The sequence below is a fragment of the Erythrolamprus reginae genome, chromosome 5 (assembly GCF_031021105.1).
Source record: "Erythrolamprus reginae isolate rEryReg1 chromosome 5, rEryReg1.hap1, whole genome shotgun sequence".
NCBI classification, from domain to species: Eukaryota; Metazoa; Chordata; class Lepidosauria; order Squamata; family Dipsadidae; genus Erythrolamprus; species Erythrolamprus reginae.
In genome coordinates this window covers 50,538,284-50,563,413 of record NC_091954.1, presented here as the reverse complement: position 1 = coordinate 50,563,413, position 25,130 = coordinate 50,538,284, and the positions used below count along the sequence as shown (strand labels likewise).

Sequence of the window (25,130 nt, the reverse complement as noted above, 5' to 3'; positions counted from 1 at the left end):
TGCCCTTATACTATTTTTTGTATTTTATCTTAGGATGGATCTATGTTTATCCCAGGTATGTTTAAATTAAGTTACTGTGGATTTATCTACCACGTCTGCTGGAAGTTTGTTCCAAGGATCTACTACTCTTTCAGTAAAATAATATTTTCTCATGTTGCTTTTGATCTTTCCCCCAACTAACTTCAGATTGTGCCCCCTTGTTCTTGTGTTCACTTTCCTATTAAAAACACTTCCCTCCTGGACCTTATTTAACCCTTTGACATATTTAAATGTTTCGATCATGTCCCTTTGATCCCATGTCCCATTTAACCATTTGACATATTTAAATGTTTCGATCATGTTTTAATGTAGCTTTATGTATAAAATAATCTCAAAAAAGCAAAAAGAGTTCCTGTCACAGCAACAGTACTAGTTATTTAGTCAGTTTGAATTCAGTTATTGTTTTAATGCCAAGAGCCAGTCGAAAGGGGGGGAAATAATCACTTTGTTCATTGTAAAACTGAAACAGAAAGGCTTTAACTGAATATAACGGAATCTAAAAACCCTTTACAGATGTTAAAGAATGACACATAAAAATGATATAATTCTTGATTACTGTATAAATGGTTCTGGCATTTCCAGGCAATAGTACTGATCTGTCAGGATCAATTTTACAAGTACTGTACAGTGGTACTTCTAATTAAGAACTTAATTCGTTCTGTGATCAGGTTCTTAAGTAGAAACATTTTTAAGTAGAAGCAATTTTTCCCATAGATATCAATGTAAAAGCAAATAATGTGTGCAAACCCACTAGAAAAGAAATAAAAGCTCGGAATTTGGGTGGGAGGAGGAAGAAGGTGAGGAGGAGAGTCTCTTCCCAAGGAAGAAGGTGAGGTGGGAAGAATCAAAATAATCCCTGACTCTGGACTGCCAAAGCCTCCTTAAGTGCCACCAAAAGGCTCCTCTGGCAGCCCAGATGGCCGGGATTAAAGGGGGAATGACAGGAAACTGGCCAGGCCTTCGTGCCGCTCTCAAATTTCCTGGCAAATTTTTCCGTGCTCGGGTTCTTAAGTAGAAAATGATTCTTAATTAGAGGCCAAAAAATCTTGAACACCTGGTTCTTATCTAGAAAAGTTCTTAAGTAGAGGCGTTCTTAAGTAGAAGTAGCACTGTATATGCCATGAAGTATATACAAATCTAAATAATAAATAAATAAATATATATATATATACAGCATACTGTTCTACTTTTAAAATTTGGATTAATCATTTTTCATGATAGATGTTTTGGCTAATATCTATATTTTAATAATACAAATGTTAATGTTGTCTGGATAAAACTCTGTCAAGGGAGAAAGACTTATTATTTATTATTTATTTATTATTTGGATTTGTATGCCGCCCCTCTCCGAAGACTCGAAGACTTAGAACAATGAAAGTGTAAAGAATCTTAAGATTTGATGGCACCCAAGCCTAACACTGAGATATCAGTAGATTTGTTTCCCATTGTCTCCTCCTACTATGTTGACTCAGGATAGGATATTATTTATTTATTAATTAGATTAGATTAGATTTGTATGCCGCCCCTCTCCGTAGACGCTAAAGATATTATGCTTTAGAGTTTAGACCAGGGGTGTTAAACTCAATTTCATTGAGGGCCACATCAGGGTTGTGTTTGATCTAGGGGAGAGGCTGGAGTGGGTGTGGGCAGAGTGGGAGTCATCAGCTTGATACCACTCGTGTCAGGGTTGCCTGTGATGACCCGAGCGCTTTACCACAGAAAACAGGCTCCCAAACTCCATTTTCAGCTACAACGGCCTCCTGCAACCCTCTGCCAACAAAAACGGAGATTGCAAGGGCTGCACGCAACCCTTTAAAACTCTGTTTTCTCTGGAAGAGGCACCGCAGGCCAGTCCCTCACTGTTTCCAGGGTGTCCCCGACGGCAAGATATAAGCCGGCTCCTGACCCTGGGCCTTGAGTCTGATACCCCTGCTTTTGACCCAGTGTTACTGTCATAATGCAAGAGATTGAAAGGAGATTAGATAAAGAAATGTATGCTTACTGTTATATTTTGTCAGGTTATAATCAATTTTTGGTGACTTTATGGATAGGTCCCACAGAGTTGGCCTTCTCCGGGTCCCGTCGACTAAACAATGTCGTTTGGCAGGTTCCAGGGGAAGAGCCTTCTCTGTGGCGGCCCCGACCCTCTGGAACCAGCTCCCCCCTAAGATTATAACTGCCCCCACCCTCCTTGCCTTCCACAAACTCCTTAAAACCCACCTCTGCTGTCAGGCATGGGGGAACTGAAATATCTTCCCCAGGCCTATACTGTTTATGTATGGTATGTTGTGTGCATGTTTTTTAAATTATGAGTTTTTAGCTTTCTAATGATTGAATTTGTATTATATATTGTTTTCTGTTGTTGTTGTGAGCTGCCCCGAGTCTGCGGAGAGGAGCGGCATACAAATTTAATAAATAAATAAATAAATAAATAAATAAATAAATAAATAATATAAATATAAGCTCTTCAAGGTGGTCTATTGTTGCATTGCACAATTATTGCAAATACATTCCACACAAGATTTTCCAGAACTCTTATATTCCATTCCAAGCACTATCTGCTTTTCTACATCCTTTTATTTGTCCAGTGTTATATTTTTCACAGATATATCAGCCCAAATGATATGTCCAAAATATGGTCATTTTTGTTCATTATCTTTGCTTCCAATATGTTTGTCTTGATCTTATATAACACATAATCCTTTCTAGTTAAATATGGTTGGAAGTAAAGGATAACCGATAAATATCAATATATAATAAGTACTATATTATGAATATAACTTCTGGATAGCGGATTATTAGACTCATGACAAGTAAGCAAGGAGAAAGGTATAGCACTGCTGGGAAACCCATCTTGCATGATCCTTACTGTATATGCAAAACACAATAGAGGTAGTTCCAGCACCACTTTTGTGTAATATGTCTTTAAACAATGTATTTTCAAACATATACATTAGGAACAATAGGCTAAAGTCAGTCATCTATCATCCCTGTGGAATATATAGCACTGTAATGTTGAAGTGTCATTTAGATTTTCAATAGAATTTGTTTCCTAAGAAATGGTTTCAGACTTCATCCTATGAACACAATACATGTTACTCTTAACACTATTTCCATTTCCCCCCTTCTAGTTGATGGGAAACTGAAATCTTACAAAGTTATAATCATCATTAACATGCTTCCATTTATTTGGAGAAGAATTGTTTACTAGCAAAGATTAACATGGTTCTGTTTACATAACCCACATTCTTTGTTCAGATAAAAATGTTGTCTTTTTTTAATATCACAGCATAGCTAGAACTATTGAACCATCAGTGATTCATCTACTTATTAGGGTTTCCTTGCATATACTAAAATCTAGTTGACAAATTTGGATTCAGCTCATTAGCACTATCTGTACTGTTTAAACATATTTTATGATCAAGAATCATGTTGGACTGTGAACTTCAAATGCCTTCAAGTGTTTATAAAATTAATTAAGAACAGATGTAAGATACAAAATGTAATAAGCTAAAGCAATTCTGGGAATAAATCAACACATTTTCTGTCTTCTGTAACTCATGGAACAATAACCTTCTATGTTAGCAATAACCTTTGCTAAGAACTATGAGAAAATAAGGACCCAGATTGTGGGGGCAATAGCCTCGCTCTGTTTAAAAAGTGCTATTGCTAACATGTTGTAAGCCGCCCTGAGTCTAAGGAGAAGGGAGGCATAAAAATTGAATGAATGAATGAATAAATAAATAAATAAATAAATAAGTCTGTTTCATAACTTTCAAAGCAGTGCTTCAAACCTATCCATTACAAAGACAGTATCAATATACCGTTTATTAAAAATTGGTTTATTAAAAGTAAAATTTATTTACAATACATTCTTAAATATTTTGGGATATAAGCTTGGCTCATTAAAGGGAATGTAAAATTTTGTAGTTTTATTATTTGGCGATAACTCTAGTAACAATCATGCAGCCTATATTATCTTTTAAATGGACAACTATAATTTGCTTCTTTATAAAAAAGAGGCAAATGTAATAATGCTAGAAAATCATAACCAATCTTTTACTAGCATATAGAACTGTTTGTTCTGTAAAACGTATTCCTGCATTATGCTCATGTCTGCTTCACAATTACATAAGCTTTAAAAGGTTAAGTACCACTATCTGGTAATTCTTTTCATCTTAAAGATCTGACGAATATTTAAATACTATCTGGGACTGCAAAATTATTTTATTTATTTGGCTTCTATGCATGTATGTCTTGCAATTTGCAAAGTAAAAAAGCAAAATACAATTGGTATCAATTGACTACATTTGTATTAAAATAACTGGTGTTTAAATCCAAACTAGGCAGACATCCCTTGGCTTCACTCACTAGCTTTTATGTACCACCAAAAAGCCAAATAAATTTCCAATCTGAAAAAAGTGAGAAGTTTCCTAATAGCCATTAAGCAATAGATTTTCACCAGTAGCTGCTATACTGATACACATGCATAAAATCAAGTTTTGGCATGATAAAATTATGGTGTGGTAGGTCTGAAGAAATGAATATCACTCAAGAATTCTTCCAAAGGTAGCTAACAAGTATCACTATTAGAATAAATAATATTTTTATATCACCAGATTCAATAAAAGATATATTATTTTTGAAACAAAGTAAGCTGCTGGTCATTTACAGTTGGGTGGTTTATCAAACTCTGTTATGAACTCAGTTGAATAACACACACTGTTATAACAAACTATAGCATGTGAAACAGAGCATACCACTGTCTAGGCCAGGGGGTGGCAACCTTAAAAACTCAGAGCTATTTGGACCCATTTCCTAGAGAAAACAAAATACCCATAACCACAAAACATGGGCAACCATAGCCAACTCATCACTCACTCCCGCCGAATCACACCTACCCAGAATTTGTGGCTATGTTTTCTTTTCTATGGGAAACATGTATCTTTTTCTCTCTCTCTTTTCCCTCTTGTTCCATCTCTTTCTCCCTCTTCCATCTCTTTCCCTTCCACTCATCTCTCTCTTCCGCTTCCAATCTCTCCCTTGCTCATCTCATTCTCCCTCCATAATTGCTCTTTTTTCGTCTTTCTCTCTCTCTGTGTTGAAGAACTGCCACCCCCGGCAGAGGTTTCCCTTCGGATGACCCTCCTCTCCCTCTTGAGATTCCCTGGCTGGCTGTGGGTCTCCCCATCCATGTGCATCCTCATAGCCCCACCAGAGCCAGCCAGGGAGTTGCGAGGGGAAGAGGATCACCCAAAGGGAAGCCTCCGCTGGAGGTCGCGATTGTTCCTCAACCAGCACTGGAGAATCAGGCCCAGCCGCATCACCATTCCTGCTGTCACCCTTACCTTCTCAAGCCAGGTGAGGGAGGAGAGGGCGAGGCCAGCTAGTGATGGAATAGGGAACCACAGCGGGGGGCCCAAAGAGCTGCATGTTGCTGAACCCTGGTCAGTTTAATATTTATTAAATTGTAATTAAAGGCTTTAAAAAAAAAACCCTGATGACTGTTAAAGGAGGTATTCTGCAGGAGACAAGCTCTGGAATGATGAACGGCTTCCTTCATTCTAGTAGCAGCCCAAACCTTGATGACTCTCATAAGGAAGGTGCTCTCAAAGGAGCACCTCTCTTATGAAACCAGGTTGCAATGCCTTGGTCTCTTCAGCCTTGAAAGATGGCGTTTAAGGGGTGACTTGATCGAAGTGTATAAAATCATGCATGGGATAGAAAAGGTGGACAGAGAAATTTTTTTTTCTCTATCACACAATACTAGGACGAGGGGGCACTCCCTAAAGCTCAGAGGTAAGAAAGCGAGGACAAATAAAGGGAAATATTTCTTCACCCATAGGGTTATTGGTTTATGGAATTCACTTCCAGAAGAGGTCGTGACAACTGTCAGCCTTGATAGCTTCAAGGCAGGATTAGAGAGATTCATGGATGCCAAGTGTATCGGTGGCTATTGAAATGGATGTCCATGTGCTGCTACCATGTTGGTTGAGAAGGGCAAGATTCCCTTGAGTACCATTTGTTGGGGGTCAAGGGAAAGGGAGGGTTTTGCCTTCTCTTTCTACTCAAGATCTCCATGTACAATTGGTGGGCCACTGTGTGACACAGAATGCTGGACTCGATGGGCTTTGGCCTGATTCAGCATGGCTCTTCTTATGTTCATTCACAGCAGGTATTATAATTTAATTTCCTTAGGCCACAGAACCCAAGCTTGAATTCATATTGTATATGAATTTATGTATTCACTATGGATAAATAGATTTTTATATTTATTATTTTTAATATTTTTATTTATTACTTGTATATTAGTTCCTTCATTTTAGCAATCTTTTCTAGATCACCTACTCAAAGCAGCATTTTGTCTCTCTCATAATCAAATAGTTTTATTTGAATTCAATTTATAAAGCAGTGTAATCTTCTTCTTACATGCAAGGCGTATTTTGGCATTGTTTTAATCTCAGAATCAATTCAGGCTTTACAGATCAGCCAAAGTCAGAAAGCTCCTCATTACATGCTGTACCGTTCAAGGAAAACAGCATGATAAACAACTCTGACCAACTATAAATTGTTTTACTTTCTTTTGGACAAAGTATTCAGACACAAATAAGCACATTCATATTTATAGAAAGAACCATTTACTTCTCTAACATAATAATCTAGAAAGCAATAGGTTTTGCCTAAAGAACAATGCGAGGAAAAGCCTCCCATTTTTATAGAAGGATAAAAATATTGTGTAGGACACAATCAGGGCCTTTCAAAGAGAAGCCTATTTTTCTTTAGATTTATAATGCCATATATAGTGTGAGAGTGTGTCCTAATTCATGTATTCCTCAGGAACATATAATGAAATAGTGGAAAGCATAAGTTCTTCTCACTTCCTTCCACTACCTCTTACAAATATTTTATCTTTACATAAAATGTCACATTGCACAGGATACAAATATTTCACAGGGCATTCCTATAGAAGGGTTTGCTTACCTTGGCTATATGTACATGTGTGTATTTCCATTAGTCCGATACCATTGTGTTATTTCAGCACTTGACACTGATGAATATATGAAATATATGACCACAGAATTTTCTGTGGTATCCTAGGTATCATAATAGCTTGTGATACATTCTAAAGGAACAGAGTCGCCTTATACATTATAGACTAATAACAGACACACTGAAGGTGTCTGCAGAAGTTCCAATGAACTGAAGTTATGCACCTACCTATTTTTAAGTCTTGATTGAGGCGAGAATATTTCGAACGCTCAAGAAAAGGCACACACTGCTCAAGGGGTATCCAAGTATATGTCTCTGGACATAGTAAATCAGAAGGTCTATACTGCCCCTGCAAAGTAAAGAAAGTAACAGCATGCCATTTATCAAATTCAAATATCTCTGTGTTCAAAATGTCTCCTGCCTAATATAGATATGAAAATTTAATGAAACAATCCTGCTACAGATAAATGGAAATTTTGCCGAATATGTAGATTTTCTGCTGGGATGTCCATCTTTGGCCAATCTAAAAAATAAAAACATAATATTTTGTGTATTCTTGGATATGAAAGTACCAAGAATCTCCCAGGAAATTTGAAGACATTTACAAAGAATGCAACGGGTATTTAAAAGAAGACAAAATGAGCTGGACTGCCTCTTTATTTTTTACTGCATCTCTTTTTTTATTTTTTTAAAAATGGTATTGCAATGATAACATGAATTAGAATTATTTTAATTTGACTGGCGGCTGCTATAAGCAAAGAGATATTGCACATGGAGAACTATTTGTCCGACATATTGTTTTGAGGAGGTAAAATGGAATTAAACTCAATACTAAATAAACCATCTATTGAGCCATCACCTACAAATCACAGAATGTCTGCTAGCTTCACCCTATTGGGTGGGAATTTTAGCATCTGCAACTCCAACACAAGTACCAAGTTGGGGAAAGAAAATCTGGAGAGTGAACTATCAAATCTGCTCCTTTACATCAACTGTCTTTACCAATGGAAAGTAGTTCTAGCTGAAAGACTTAAAAACAAAAAAAAACCCCATGAGAGTATGTATATAAAATGAAAAGAGCAATCACCTATATCCACAATGTATGCTTCAACCACATAGTCATTTACAAGATGAAGTTAACAGGTCTGGGTACAGGTTTGGATTCAAAGACAAAAGGGTGTTTTGGAGTGTACAGGGGTGCGGGCTTAGCACCTGCAAGCAAGTTCTTAAACCAAATGAGTCTTTTCTGAGGATGTGGTGTAACAGTGCAATCTTTAGAAAAGATAAAGCTTTTTAAAAATGAGATGTACTACATCTGAACTACCACTTGCCCAAAACCTACTCTATCCCTTCAAAACTAAAGCCCCGAACCTCTCCAGAAACCAGCATCTTCAGTGATACATAAACTGTTAAAGAAAGTACATCTTAAAGCAACTCTATAAAATTAAATCTTTTCTGACAGATCACAGATATTGTAATGGAAATGAGGTTGGTAGCAGCTTTTCTGACTCTTCAACACATTATATTGTATTAAAAACTGTATTAGCCATTCCATGTAGCGGATGAAGAAAAGTGAAGCTCATGAAAGATTATGCCTTTTAATAAAAATTGTTAGATGGAAAAGAAGCTTCTGCTCCTATTTTTTTTCTATCCTGGATTAGGATGGCTCTCTTTCTACAATGCCACCTCAATGTTAAACATTTGGAACATTTTTCTTTGTATAAAATAAAAACTGAAATAGCACATATTTTACCAAGTTAGTCATTAAATCTCTGAGCCAAATAAATATCTTCAGGATAATCATTTATACAGACTCTATGAAAAAAACATTTTGAAGAACATCAAACTACAATGCCAAATTTTAGGTGATACAGATCCTTTCAGCACAGAATGTTTCAACTTTAGGCACAGACAAATCTAACAGATACTGAGGCTAGGCAAATAAAGCAAACAAACTTAAATGAAACAATGACTAAATATGGAATAAATATCAACTTCATTATTGTATAGTGAATCAAAGACAACTCATTTTGACAGGTAATCCTTGACTTATGACTAGTCATTTAATGAGTGTTTGGAGTTACGATGGGCTTTTTAAAAAGTTTACAACCCATCCTTGAAGTTACGTCTGCCATCTCAACATCTCACATGATTGCATTTCAGGCATTTGGCAACCAATCTGCATTATATGATCACTTACAGAGTTATGTAACCATGATTTGCAATTGTTTTGTCATTTTATGGCAGGAAATACCCATTAAATATATTTGTTTTATGATCACAATTCACTTTACGAAAGCAGTCACTTTCTTTACAACCATTGTAAAAAGGTCATTAAGGAACGTGCATAAGTGCACCAATGTGCCTACCATCTCTGTCCTAGGTTTCTCTCATATTAGTACCAATATTATGCTTACAAACAATGTTATTTCTTTGCATTCTACCAATACGTACTTGACAAATAAAAAAACAAATAAAATAAGAGTTGCAGAATTGAATCTGGCCATGTGAAGACCCATGTACTGACTACAATTAACTATTGACTACAATTACAATTTCAGGCTCTGTTAAAATGATACATCAAGTACTATGTGTATTTTATAATAGTTTTAATTTAAGTTTGGCCCTGGAGAGCTGGCTATTTTTACAGCAGATTCAAACAAATATTAAGCAATGACCTAACATATGGTTTGAATTCTATATCCACATATCTAGTAGGGGAGAAAAGAAACAAAGAATTGAAGGAAACTATCACCTGCCAATCATCATATTTTTATATTAAGTTTTTCATATTAAGAACATGTGGACTTAGCACATGAAATATTTTAAGACCCATTAAACTGTTAAATTATTTTCTCAAAGAAAAATATCAGTAACATATTTATTACATTTTTATATGATCAATGAAAACTTCACTTTCTGCATTTTAGGAATTTTTTTCAGGTGGTTTCACACAAAGGCTAAAATTTAAACAATTTTACAGTATACTATTTTAAAAACAAAAAAACAAAATAATAATAATAATAACAACAGAGTTGGAAGAGACCTTGGATGTCTTCTAGTCCAATCCCCTGTTCAGACAGGAAACCCTAAGCTACTTCAGACAGGTGGTTATCCAACATCATCTTAAAAACTTCCAATGTTGGAGTACTGACAACTTCTGGAGGCAAGCTGTTCCACTGATTAATTGTTCTAATTGTCAGGAAATTTCTCCTTAGTTCTAAATTACTTCTCTCCTTGTTTAGTTTCCACTCATTGTTTCTTGTTCTATCCTTAGTGCTTTGGAGAATAGAAATAGCCACAGAATACTAGAGAATTGTATAGACAGGACCCAGATAAATAAAATAATTGATTACCTAAAGGAAGTAAATATACCACAAATAGAGAATCTTGACAAGCAAATGCTAGATAGGGAGATTACATTTCAAGAAATCCAGAATGCACTAAAGAAATAAAACAACAACAAATCACCAGGACTGGATGATTTCTCAGGGGAATTTTATAAAAAAATGGGTAGTACACTCGAGAATATCCTACTAGAATTATATAAAGATGCACTTGCAGGAGGCAAGATACCAAATACGTGACTACGAACATGAAAGAAGGTGCCAAGAAAAAAACAAATTTAAATAGATAGCCTGGGCCAAAATCGTAGGACATAATATACATCTGGCTGAATGGGAGAGGACCTGGAATGCAAACTGTAAAATAACAAAATTCGTAGCATATAAAGAAAATTAGTATAAAATGTTTTATAGATGGCATTTAGCTCCATCAAGATTGGCTAAAATATATTCAAACACTAATTTGGCTCGCTGGAAATGTAAAAAAGAGTTAGGCCTTCTTTCATATGTTGTGGAAAGCCCCGAAACGAAAGGCTATTGGAAACAAGTTCATAAATGGTTGCAAGAAATCATGGAAAGAGTAATGGAATTTACTCCTGAATTCTTCTTGTTGGGAATAATGAGGAAACAGTATCCAAAAACACGCAATACCTAACAATACCCATTACAACGGCAGTGAGAATAGTATATGCTCAGTATTGAAAGAATAATCAAATTTCACTGGAAAACATACTAATGGACAAAATTTATAGGTGTGCCAAAATGGATTGGCTGATGATTGAACTCAAAGGACAAAATAATTTGGAATATCACAAAATATAGATTAGATCGGACTGTGAAACAATGTGAGACGAATGATGAAAATATGGAACTTTGTAAATACACGAAATACCATATATTATCAAGTAGTAAGAATAAATGAAAACGGGTGTGGACCTGTGTTAAAATATTGTGATGTTTAAAAATAAAAAACAATAAAAAAAGAAATTTTTAATTCATGCTTTTGATAAACCACAGTTTCTTTTTACATATACTGTATGCCACAGAAGTCAGTATACCCCTTCACATTTTGTAAATATTTAAGTATATCTTTTCATGTGACAACACTGAAGAAATGACACTTAGCTACAATGTAAAAAAGTGAGTATAGAGTTTGTATAAGAGTGTAAATGTGCTGTCCCCTCAAAATAATGCAGCACATATCCATTAATGTCTAAACTGCTGGCAACAAAAGTGAGTACACCTCTAAATAATAATATCCAAATAGAGCCCAAAGTGCCACCATTATTTTCCAGTAAGGTCTCTCTTGGGCCCCATTTGGACATTATCACTTAGGAGTGTACTCACTTTTGTTGCTATCAGTTTATACATTAATAGCTGCGTGTTGTGTCATTTTGAGGGGACAGCACATTTACACTGTTATACAAGCTGTATACTCACCACTTTACATTGTAGCCAAGTATCATTTCATCAGTGTTGTCACATGAAAAGATATACTTAAATATTTACAAAATGTGAGGGGGGTTACTGACTTCTGGTGACATACTGTAGCTATGCTGTAACAATGTAGCTTATACAACTGGCTTATTTCAACAAACCATAGTTAACAAAAATTAGTTTGCCTGACTTTCAGCAACAGTGAACTGTAAATCAAATAGGTATTAAACCCTTCTCTGAACCACGTTGGAGGAAGAGGCTGGGGGTAGAGGCCTTGCTGGCCACAGCCCAGCTATTCTTTTCTTTCATGATAGAAAATAAAGTCATGTTACATTAAGTCCCATTGCCACAGTTTCAATTTGTGATGACAATCATAAAACTCCTCTTTATGTGCCACTCAGTCCACATGTGTTCACTTAAGAGAAAATCATAGTGGTGTACCAAATCACAATTCTGCTTTTGGCAGAAGGAACAGCTTATAATGTGGCCAAGCAGCAGAATGGAAACAGAACACCATGTCTCCACAATTATCTGGCATAATGTGTGCATCTTACTGTTTCTGAGATATCCTCAGACTATAAAATTTTCTCTTTCTAAATGGCTCTTTTGTAGTATGCAAAACATTTGCATTATTTTTCATCCCACACATTCCACTACGAGGGGACAAAGACGACAAAATATTGCTGATGAAGAGGGAGAATATCTGACGCAGATTTATTCTAGAGGCAAATTTCAATAATTATTTTGTCTTTCCTTTATTTCTCTTTCTTAGTCTTCAGTCCAAAAGACATTCAACCAACCTCTCGTCACTAGTTTCCTCTTGTAAAAGATACACTGAAAGAAAACCTTACATATGACATTCATTCAGGCATGGCTGGATATTTAATTGGAAACTTCTGGAGGCAAACTTGGAAGTTCTGCCTTAAGGAGTGTTTAATTGAAGTATTCTCACTTTGCCAGCCTTTGCATTCTAGTTCCTACGCTAAAAGCATCTCTGGACTTCTGTTCCAAGGCAAGGCCATAGATTTGAATGAAACTTAAATCTGAAGATTTACTTTTAAAATATTTTGGAAAATCTAAGGGATTTGGTGAGTATTTGAGACGAGGGTATGTTAGTGGGGTTTGTTTTTACAGACTAAGTCAAATATGAAAAGTAAAAGCTCCAGAGAAAGATAATAGTTACAAAAAAACAAAGGAGGTCAAGTACCAGTAGCACAGAATAAACAGAGAAGGTTAAACACACATTTAATTCTTTTATCAGGTACAGTGTACATCTGTGTTCTATTTTTCCACAATAAACCCATTGATCTTTTATTAAAAGCGAATTAAGGCCTTCATCTCAGTTTCCAGACAGCTGCTTTATAAAGGAATTTTAACATTACATAAACAAAATAGCCTAAAATTATCAACAGCAATGTATTAAGGGAAAGGCATGAGAAAATGTGAGGCAATCCAAAGGTTTATTAAATTCGGTCTTTTCCTTGAAAGAGGACACCAGTAGAATCCCATCACCCCGATATAACAGCAGACCCTTGCTCCCTGATTTAATTACATAAACAGAGATACGCATTATCCACCCCAAGAGAGGTCTTTGCAACTAAGTTCAACTACTCTGTTTTAACAAACTCTGCTTAGATAGCATCACATAGGATAAAGCAGTGTTGAAGTAGGAAGGGAAAAAACCCCAACGTTTTGGGGTATATCTTGTTTGCTGCATGGTCAAGGTTTCAGAGTGCATGGAGAGTTTGCACGCACTGGATCTTCTTTGTGGATGCCCATACCTTACACAATGATGCTAGGAAACAGTGCTACACAGTCTTAAGTAGAAGACCCAGTATGACTCTGAAGCCTCTTTTTACATATAATTTATTCTCACATGTCAAGGGCTACAGTATCTGGCTTCACATTCAACATTCCGGAACTTATATTTTTGGAAAGCCCGGCCACACTTAAATTTGTGGCAAGAACAAAACAAAAAATGAAAAAAACCCAATCCTGTCTAATATTTTTCTATTTTGATGGCTTAGGGTGTTTTTTATTGTTTTGAAATATCAGGAACGAGAACAAATCTTTTTGCTGATAATTTTTTTATTTGGAAAGCCAGCACTACATTCATTCTAGTGAAATATTTCAGAACAGACTTCTATACAAATACATATGCACAGATACATGCCAAAGTAGCCAAAAGCTACTTAAAAGAGGGAGTTTGGCAACAAATCACTAAAAACCAACTTCTATAATGGCGGTGGTGTTGGTTTGCCAATAGATTCCTCTGAGCTCCATGTAGGTGTCCTGAGATTATTGTGGCATTGGTAGCATTTTGCCAATCTCTGTTAAAAGAGTATATAAACATTTTATTTATTTTGAATATCTAGTTCTTATAGGACCAACTAATTCAATTCTTCAGAACAACTGGATATGACACAAGGCTTTATGCTCCCTATTGTAAAGTCTTATGGATCAACTTTTGTTTGATAGGTGAAATCTATAGGAAAACCTTTTTTTCTTTCTCCCCCAAGTATCTGTATTCTTTCTCAGGCCGATCTTTAAGGAATAAACCATATTTAATCTTTGTTTAACATTAATGTCTGAATTCATATAATCAACTAAAGAAGAAAAGAAGGAATTTACAGGGGAAGAGAAGAAAATCCTTTGTATAATTCCAAATAGCCAACTTGGACTGTATTCCTACTTCATCAACATACAAATCAGATTTCTGGTACATTCTGGTATTTTCCAAGCTCCTGTTTCAAAAACCTCAAATATTTTAAGTGGTAAGTTCTTTTTCAAGCATGAATAATTCAAGTTGTCAGATGCCTCCTAGTCTACACAAGTGAATGGAAGCTTGAAAGTGGCAGACAAAAATATTCAGCCTACTCTCTTTCCAGGTTATTTCTAGTCTCTAACAGTTATAACAGAATAAAAGAGTTGGAAGAGACCTTGGAGGTCTTCTAGTTCAACCTCCTGTTCTCCTTGATTAAGTTTTCTTTCACATTTCTAGTCTGCCTTGCAATAAGTACAATGGCTCAGAATGTGGTTGTGGCAAATAATAAAATCTGACCTCCTGTAAATGGAAATTTATGTAGTTGTACAATGAACTATTGTTAAAAATAATTCCGCACATAAAATATAGTTTAATGTGAAATAAACCTTTTGCAATTAATATGACGTTTGTTCAGTTTTACATTACAATCTTGCCTTTCTCAGATCATTTAGTTTTAAAAATCCACTCTAACCCACATATCCACTTGCTAACACAGAAATCAGTCAAACATATTTTTAAACTTTGTGATAGCAGCATTGAGTTCATATAGGATTATATTTATAGATATGAAAGAGCATCTTCAATCTCTGGCAACCAGAGAAATTATTGTGCATCCCCCAATTCCTTTTATCTGCTTAAGCACATAAATATTTTTTAAAGGTACACTCTGCTCCCAGCACTGATTAACTATTATTTTGAAGAAGATGCTATTAATTTTGATTCTGACAAACTGACTTCTTATTGACAAAAATGTGATAATGAAATTCTCATTTTCCCTTTTCAATAGCTCAGTAGATTATTTTTTTTTGGGGGGGGGGAGCAGGAATGTTTTGTTTTCATCCATTCATTTGTGTCTGATTCTCAGAAACTGCCTATGCAACTCCCTGCAACTTTTTGGCAAGCTTTGAAAAGTGGTTTTGCCATTGCCTGCTTCCTAGGGCTGAGAGAAAGTGGAGTGGTCCAAAATCACCCAGCTGACTTTGTGCCCAAGGAAGGGTTAAAAGTACTGTTAACCACACTGTGAAAAACTACATTAAACTGGCTTTCTTAGAGACCCTAACAAACTTGTGCCTAAGAAAAAGAAAGAGTAATGGAACATATCAACCCAAAGAGTTTGAACTATTCTTGAGAGATTAAAAGGGCAGATTGAAACATAGGTTTTTAAAAATTGTCAAAAATTGTGCTGCAAAAATGTGTACACCATTTTCTTAACAATCAGTAAAAATCCCAATTTTTAACTGAATAGTATAAAATTATCATTCTTATAATGGTGATAGTAAAGCATGTTTTAATATATTTTACGTTGTCTGACACTGATTTTCTAGTGTCAGAAACAAAGGAGAGTTAAAAAATGGTTGCCAATTACTCTTCTCTTTGCAAATAATAATAATGCATTCATTAAAGATGCATATTTAACTGCAGAAATGAATTCTCAGGAAGCATATGCATAAATTCAATACAACTTTCATAGAAGAGAATATATGTAGCTCAGGGTTAAACTATGGAATCCTTGATCCTCTGAGAGCGTATTTGTTTGGGTGTAGACATTTCATTACCCAAGTAGGTAACATTATCCATTTAGGTTAGAACTTACCTTAGGTAACAGGTAAGAACAGGTAACAAACTAAGAATAAGTCCCATAAATTCTTGATTTAGAACAAAATCCATAATCCGGCAATGCAATTATTACAACTATGATTTAAATGAACATTTTAGTTCTTTAATATAAGTTCTGAAAATTACCGTAGACAGACTGGTTGGAAATAATTAATTACAGTTACTTATGATTTTCTTTTCTGATTGGGAGCAAAACCTGAATGAAAAAGATTAGGAGTTTTAGCTCCATTCCATTCAGAACACACCTTCCAATTACAAGTGTGATCTGGTATGAAGAAAGCAATCTTAAATTCTTGCTATATTTTTGACTTTCAAGAAAATTCTCACTTTTTTAGATAAAAGTATTAATTAATACTCCAAAATTTTCTAAAGTGATAACTTAAGAAAGTTCACTGGGAAAGAGTAATAATATGATAATAAAACATTACTGAATGAATTACAAGGTCCTGAAAAGGGACACAGGTCTCAGAAGATTCTTTAGTATTTCATCCTATGTTAAAACAGTGCAATAAAATATTATGTAATTAGCCTTTCAAGACCAATAAATACTATTTAGTCTACAGTGTTTTTTGTACTTTGGCTCCAGACTGCTGATGACAGAAATACATTTTATGGTTTCTCTACTGAGGTAAGATCTCTGAATGTTTATTTATAACTAAAATAATAATATCCCAGTGATTTCATGTATAGACACAGTTCTAAACAGCCGAACAGTAAAAATATGGATAATAAAAATAAAGGAAAATATTATTCTAAACATTTTGCATGTTTATTACCTTTTTTTCACCATTTGCAAAATTGACACTGAAAATGGAGCTTTAAAAAAATATTAGAGTACAAATTTTAGTGCAAAAAATAAGACATACATCCAAAGATGTGTGTCTCCTTTTCAGTACTTTTCCGTACTTCTTACATTTATAGGTCCTATATGCCGCATCATTTCCATATTATCTAAGGTAATCAAATTAAACTGTATTGTATTAAAATGTTTTTTTATATGTGATGAGAATCAAATTGTTGAGGTGAAAGCTATAAAAGGGAAATATTTAGTTGAATAGGTTCATAAGGAAGTGCATTATGGCTTTGTATATACTGACTACAAGATCATGGGTCAACTAAAAAACATGTATTGAGATTTGAAAGCATGAATAATTAGTTCAGGTTACAGTAAAAAACAGAGCTGCATCTTCTTTGCATTTTCTTGCAAAATAGATTTTAAGATCTAATGGAAGATGGATTTAGACAGAATTGGTGTTCCCAAAAGCTAAATCATAATTATGCAGTATATATATGACAATTTCCAGGAATCATCTCTCTTCGTGTTTTAGTAATGTAAATCATACCAATCACAAGCATTATAGCAGGTCTTCACTCTTTGATATAATTCACAACTAACTTCTTTGCATTTTGCCTTGATTAGCTTAGTTTAGTAGGGCATGAATTAGTCATGATAAATGTCTCCCTAGTGTGTCATTCTAGAATAGTTCATTTCTAGTATGTTATGTGAATCTGGAATTAATCTTTCTGGCAGCTCTCTTTTTGACAGCAGCAGTCAAATTTCCCATAACAAGTAGGGACTGTTAATTTTATTTGCTTTTCTCTCAATTGCCCTGAAATTCAAACTTTGAAATAAATAATATTTAAGTGATAAAAATAAAAGGTCACTTTATTATTTCTATGTTTTATGTTATCTTATTAAGAAAACATCACACATTTGAAATGAAAGATGTTTGCTAAATTGCATAACCTTTTATAAGGATGCATCCAAACTGACCTAAACAGGCATTGTCTGCTGAAAAAAAATAGAAACAGCATTTATATTCTCAAAGCTAAGTACATATTGACATATTTTTACGGAAGACAAATACTTCTATCGCAAGATTCTACTCATAAATGTCAGAAAACTAAACTTTTCATCCTATAATTCTGGGTCAATCAAACAAGTCATCTTAAGCAATCTTGACCTAATACTTTGTATTATATTACACAAAGCTGCCAAGAATTTGGTTCAGGCATTTATAGACCAGAAATATTAATCATACAAACACTCTGTTTATTTTTCATCTTAAGTGACAATAAGGCATTCACGTATAAAACATGAATAATAGCATAGCCACAGATTTTTCATGTACGAAAGAATCAGATTTCAAAATCTTTGCTCCTACAGATATAGATACTGTATAGATATTTCCCTGGAGCATTAAGATGCTTTATGTGTACTTCTAAAAATAAACCAAAAGCAACTGCATAGATAAATTGGGCTAAAAAAATAACGAATGAACCAGAATGACCCACTAGGATTCCATGGCTGAAACTGGCCATTAATCTATATATCTCTCCTACTATATATTAGTAGAAGTTGGATGGCATAAAAATCCCATAAGCAAATAAACAAATTACCTTTCCCCCACCCACTCTGCCCCATACACACTTACAAATACAATTATAGAAGGGTTATGTAGAATGAACACAGAGTTCATTAAATTGCCCAGAGGATATCTCATCTCTCAGGATAAGTGTAGTCAACCTAATCATTTGGAAGTTTTAGAATGCAAGTCTCATAATCTATGACTACTGGAATGCTTCTGAATTTTCTGGGAATTGTATACCACAGTATCTGAAGAAGAAAAGGTTGTCAGTCTCCCTTTTTTAAATCCGTCTACTACTTTTCAAAATCAAGCTTTCGAAGAACAGCTTACCATAAAAATCAAATATGTTTTTTAAGATAAGAAGCTAAATCCATTTAATAAACACATTTAAAATATTTAATTGTTTTTATGGCCTAAAAGAATATACACATATTTTCTTCATGTGAAAAAGACAATGTTAGTTTCTAGCATATCTCACTAGGGAGGGCATTGTAGAATCTGGAGGCTAACAGTTAAAGAAGTCCATTCCTGGAATGTCACATCAAACCTATAATTGTTAGCAAATATAGAAAACCTTCTGAAGATATTCTTAGTTCATTAGTTGGTCTGATTGAGAAGCCATAAGTATCAGAAGGCAGCAACCGCTAACAACTGGTGACAAGTAAACAATAGGAAGGTGTCCATAAAATCACCAGGAATCAACTTCGACTTTTAGAAAACTTTACTATATAAAAAGTAACATATATAGGAACAAGACTACTGTGTATTCAAGAATATCAAGTATTATATATTACATAGAGAACCTGTATACTGTATAAGAAATCTTACATGAGAAATCTTACATAAGTTCAACAAACCAAACATTTAAAATTTGATTTCATCGCAACATCTTCAACAATGAAGTTATCTGAGGTTTAATTAAGAATCCTTCCATATTGTAACAAGATATTTCATTAGCCATGATTACAAAACAACGGACTCTTCTAGATGCAATTGCTGTCTCTTATAGCCCATACAGTAGAGAATAGCATTATTATCCTCAAGGAATCAGCAATAACATATGAGCTTTGAATGGAATATAATCCTTCTAATGTTGCAAGTCAATATTCTCATGTTAGAGGCTCTGATATATACAAGTAGTCATCGGTTAACAATGGTAATAGGGACTAGACTTACTGTCACTAAGTGATGCAGGTGTTAAGCACAACTCATGTGACCACACTGTTTAGCAACAGCAATCCCAACAGTCCCAGTTGCTATTGTTAACCAAATCCCACAACCCAGCCTAATCCAAATCAATCCTGACCTAGTCTTCCAAGATCCAAGCTTTAGTAAAGTAAGGGACTGACTTCTCTTGAACTCCACCCATCTACCACAGTCTCAGCCGGTTGCTACTACTCCAGCTCTACTTCAATCCCAGTGGCACTGGTGCTGCCATTCTCAAGCGCTGCCTCAAGGTTTGCATCACAGCCAACCATCCCAGTAGCACAGTCTTTTTGGGATCAGACTTTGGCATGGCGGTTTCTGTTTAATTTTATAGTTTTAATATGGTTTTATATGGTTTTTTTTAACTCTTGATTGGGAGTCACCCAATGTTTATTAGAAGATGGGAGGCTACATCAATGTTTTAAACAAACAAACAAACACATCTGAGGGAAAAATATGCAATGGTCTAGCTTTGGCAAGAAACATTATCTTTATAGGGGGTTTTTTAGATCTATGGTTTTATTCGCATGGCACTACTATTAACTCAGACTGTTAGACTGCAACACTCAAAATAACAATATGCTGTGATCAGTAGCGCAAGAGAAAATTTGTTTATACATGACAACGCTATACTTCACATGTATTCTAATAGACAACTGCAGTCATTCCATGCAATTTACATTCTACTACATGCAACTTCTATATTTTCTCAAAACAGAAGGAATACTTTGAGGAGAGTTTGTCTCAAATAAGGAAAAAGGGCCTTCAGGATCTGATTGAAGAGACAAAGTTTTCCCATTCAGGCTTTAGAAGCTAATCCATGATTTACAGAACTATATAATTAATGGTAGAGATTATGATAAGTAAATACAAAAGGGCTAATTTTAAGGATTATTTTCCTGGTCCATGTATTAAAATATGCCAGTTGTATTTAAAGTTATGAGGTGGAAGCATCACTTTTCATTTACTCCTCATATGTAAAGAATTCAAGCCAAGTCAGTTTAAGGATGTAGCAAAATTTCTAATGCACTTAACCTGTAGTTTATTTTTCTATGGCAGTGATTTTCAACCTTCTTTGAGCCACGGCACATATTTTACATTTACAAAACCATGGGACACATTGAGTGGTGGTGGTGGGGGGCGGCTAAAAAAAAGTTTGGACAAAAAACTCTCTCTCTCTTCCTCCCTTTCGCTCTATTTCTCTCTCCCTCCCTCTTTCTCTCCCTCTTTTTTCTCTCTCTCCATCCCTCTTTCTTTCTTCCTTCTTTCCTCTTTTTTGCTCTCTTTCTCTCTCCCTCCCTCCCTCCCTCCCTCTATGTCTTTCTCTCTCCCACCTTCCCTCCCTCCCTCTCTTTCTCTCTCTCTCTTTCTTTCTCTCTTGCTGTCTCTCTTGCTTGCTTTCTCTCTCATTCTTTTTCTTTTTCTCTCTCTTTCTTTCTTTCTTTCTTTCTTTCTCTCTCTCGTTTTCTTTCTCTCTCCCTTGCTTGCTTGCTTTCTCTCCCTCTTGCTCTTTCTTTCTTTCTCTCTTGTTTTCTTTCTCTCTCTGAGCTTCGCGGCACACCTGACCATGTCTCGCGGCACACTGGTTGAAAAACACTGGTCTATGGAGATTCTCAGTCATCCAGCTCATGGTTGTCTCAAGGTGCCACTGAAAAGGCCAGAGGACTTTCTTGGTGTTTTTCCTTGAAAACATTTTACTTCCCATCCAAGCAGCTTCTTGGATGAGAAGCTTAACGTTTTTAAGGGGAAAAAAACAAGAGTCCAGTTGACTTTCTACTAAATCTGCACTTCTATTCTACTAGTTTTTCTCATCATTCCTATCACCCATTTCCTCCCATGTTGACTGTATGACTGTAACTTGTTGCGTATATCCTAAGATTTTTATTAATATTGCTTCTTCATTGCTTATTTGACCCCTATGACAATCATTAAGTGTTGTATCACATGATTCTTGACAAATGTATATTTTATTTTATGTACGTTGAGAGCATATGCACCAAGACAAATTCCTTGTGTGTCCAATCACACTTGGCCAATAAAAATTCTATTCTATTCTATTCTATTCTTTTGAACAGCACCTTTGGGATTTCAATTTGCTTATCTATTTACTTAATTTATATGACACTTCTCTCTATGACCAAGTTGGACCGATTATAGCAGTTTTAACTAAAAATCCATATGAGAAATGTTACAAAACACAGACTTTATTGCATTGCCAAAATAATTTCCTGTTCATAACAATGACCTCTGGTAGACCACAAGGACACATTCATTTTCTTCACACACAGATTATCTGTTAGTTGGACACGGCTATTAATATTTAATTTTTTTTATAATTCAAATTTTTAAGTCTGTAAGGTTTGGGTTGTAAAGCAGAATAGTTGTACATTCGAGTGTTCTCACCCACCCAATTGTGTGATTCAAGAATAATTTCAAAACAAGTATTGTAGTTTTTCAATAATGTTTGTGCAGTCCAGCAGTAGGTCATTGCTGCACAGGACTCTGGCACTGCTAGTATGTATCAGGGCATGAGCCAAACAGTTGATCTTCACATTAAATCAGCTAAAATATAAAATGCAATTATGCTGACCAAATAATCTTTCAGGAAGATACAGTGAAAGCTGTATTGTGTTAGAGCTTGCAAAAGATTTCCAATCTTTTCAATGTTACAATGGCAGGCTCACAATTGTAGGCTTGAGCAGGAGATCGTAGGTAAACAACATCCTGTATGGATTCTGTTCTGCTGTGGTTTTCCATTTCTGCTTAAGCAGCAAAACTAATTTACTGAAAAAGGTTAACTAAATTCCGCACTCATGGAACTATGAAGGAGCCAGGGCTCGAGAGATTAAAACTGCTAAAATTCCTTTGTACAACCTTTCAAGCTGCGGAAACTCCCAAAGCTCAAATCACCAAAATTGGTTCTCAAGCACTATCAAAAAGTACATTCTGCTTATGACAAGAGACTATCCAAAGTAATATAATAATTAATCACAGATGAATTGACCTTTTATTTCTTTGTTAACCTTTTGGAATCCATTCTCTCCATCTGATATCAAGCTATCTCATGACAATAACCTGAGTTTATCGGTTAAACTAATTACATTTTCTATTGTTTTTGTGCAACTCTAAATTAAGCTCAATTAAAATATTATGTTGAAGTGACATTATTTTTTAAGAATGCTGAAATATAATTTCAAAAATTTTAATTCTACTATATTCACATAAGCTATAATTTGTTCTAAAAATACAAACCCTGTAAAAGCTTTTGAGAAGATAAACGGTTGGTTAAACCAATACTGGGAATGAAACTGAAATGTATTTGCATGAAAACATACAAAATGGTAATAAATATTAGAAAATTCCTTGATCATAAAAATCTAGTCTGGTAGAAGTTATGCTATCCTCTTATTGTCCACAGATTCAATTTAAAGACCATAAAATGGCTTTTAATTTTCAAAATATGTCTTATAACTATTCTAAATAAATAAACAAAAGTGTAAGTTACTTGGTGCTGTTATCTGTTCACTTCTCTATTATAGGGCTATGGGTTATTTCTGTTAATACAAGATATTTATATTCCCTAAATTTGTTCTTCAAAAAACAAGAAAGTAATTTTTGTTTTATAAAATACTTTCACTCTATTGAATTATATTAACAAAATAAAACTTACAGGAGAAAAAGGCACTAAAGAAATATTTGTATTCCTGAATTAGATTGAGAACTAGCAGGATATGTCATAAATATGTTTTTAAAAAACTTGGGAGGAATATTTATGAATATAGGAGTTAAAGAACAGAGTAGACAATGTGAAGCTAATTAGATACATAGTTTAATCTACTAGAAGCATCTTCCTGCAGAGTAGAGAATCAAACAGAAATCCCTTGGACTTAACTAATAAGCTCCATGTTTCAATTCCTCCCCAACATTTTAGTAGTTTTAATATTTTCAGTAGTCATGGAAATCAAAACTAGGGAGACTGTATTCCAACTAGCAATATTTGCCAGAAACTGGATCATCAGATCTTTACAACAATTACAGAAAAATATATTTGCAGATGGAAAGCATAGAGAATCACAAATCCATTTTGTCAGGGCAATATTCTGTCATGCTCAGCAGATGCTAACCCATTTTTAAACAGCACTGCATTTTAGCAACTGAAGAAAAGCTCAGTTAACACTAAAAGGATGTGGGTTTTTTTAGCCAAACCAAAAAGCTCTCAAAGGACATTACCACTAGAATCTGGAGAAGAAAAAAGAGTCTACACTAATAAAATAATGTAATTGCCATCCTTACTTTATTTAACATTTAAATTTTACTTATAAAAACATGTCCCTGTTAGATTAGGCTGAAGACCTATCAAATCCAGAATCCAAATAATTATTTTAAGTATGCTGAAGGTTTTTATATATCTGGTGTTCATGATTTCTTTTTCATTTGAATAGGATATGCTTATCCACTATTACAATCTGTTTTGAAAGTTTCTTCATCTAAAAAAAAAGTTTGATAGCTGGCATGGGACTACTTTGGAAACATAAAGTGTTTATTCTCCATTTACCCAGTACTAGCCAATTTATAGACAACTAAGCAGGCAGTGGTCTCTTTTTGACCAAGCAAAGCAGGAAAGATTGAGAATATACAAATCTGTCCTAATTGTATTTACAAATCAAATATCAGGCTGAATTCTAATAATTAAAATTGTATCTTACCTTATATCGCATTTTAGGACACGAATAAATATAAAACCCCATGTAATAATAACTTAGATCAGAGGCCTTTTCATGAAGTTGCCTGGTAAAAGCAACTTCCCTGTAAAATAAAATAATCCAAAATAAAATACCAGATAAATTGTGCTCAAAAGTACAAATAGATCCACAATATACTTACATATAATACAATAAAATGACCTAAAATTTGTTTTACGTTAAGAATTTATTACATTTAAGTAAGGGATTCTACATTAAAAAACCCAAATATTTTAAAATTGCATGTTTGTCCTGACAAGATGCTAATATGAAATAAAAATGTGATGTAATTAATAGGAAACTTTTGAAAGTTTGAAAAATAAAATAACAATAAAACTTAGTTTTATTCGTAAAACTATGGAAGTTTAACCTAGTCCTGGTATTCAATAGATTTAAATAATTTAAATGCAACTTCAGATATTTTTTAAAATCAAACATGATTTTAAAGTATGTTTTAGTCAGTTGTAGAAATTTATTCAAATATCTGCATAGGAGCAGCAAATACTATTGTCTGTGTTAATTCAATTTTCATCCCTTTTATTTGATGGAAAAATCTGCATTATTTCCTTTTTTTCTTACTCAACCTGGAGGACATTCTGCAGTTTTGCCAATTACATTAGTT

General features: G+C 34.5%; 1 protein-coding gene across 8 annotated transcripts in view; it reads right to left on the bottom strand.

Moving 5' to 3' along the window:
- Positions 1 to 25,130, bottom strand: part of ATE1 (arginyltransferase 1) — a 68,723-nt gene that overhangs the window by 8,302 nt on the left and 35,291 nt on the right. For 6 of the 8 annotated variants that reach the window (XM_070752563.1, XM_070752565.1, XM_070752567.1 and 3 more), the window contains 2 exons: positions 24,473 to 24,572; positions 7,258 to 7,378 (listed from right to left, as the gene is read on the bottom strand). In XM_070752563.1, coding sequence (XP_070608664.1) covers positions 7,258 to 7,378; positions 24,473 to 24,572 — 221 coding nt within the window. Of the gene's footprint in view, positions 1 to 7,257; positions 7,379 to 13,893; positions 14,141 to 24,472; positions 24,573 to 25,130 lie in introns of those variants that run through there. The other 2 variants (XM_070752568.1, XM_070752569.1) reach the window with 1 other exon arrangement.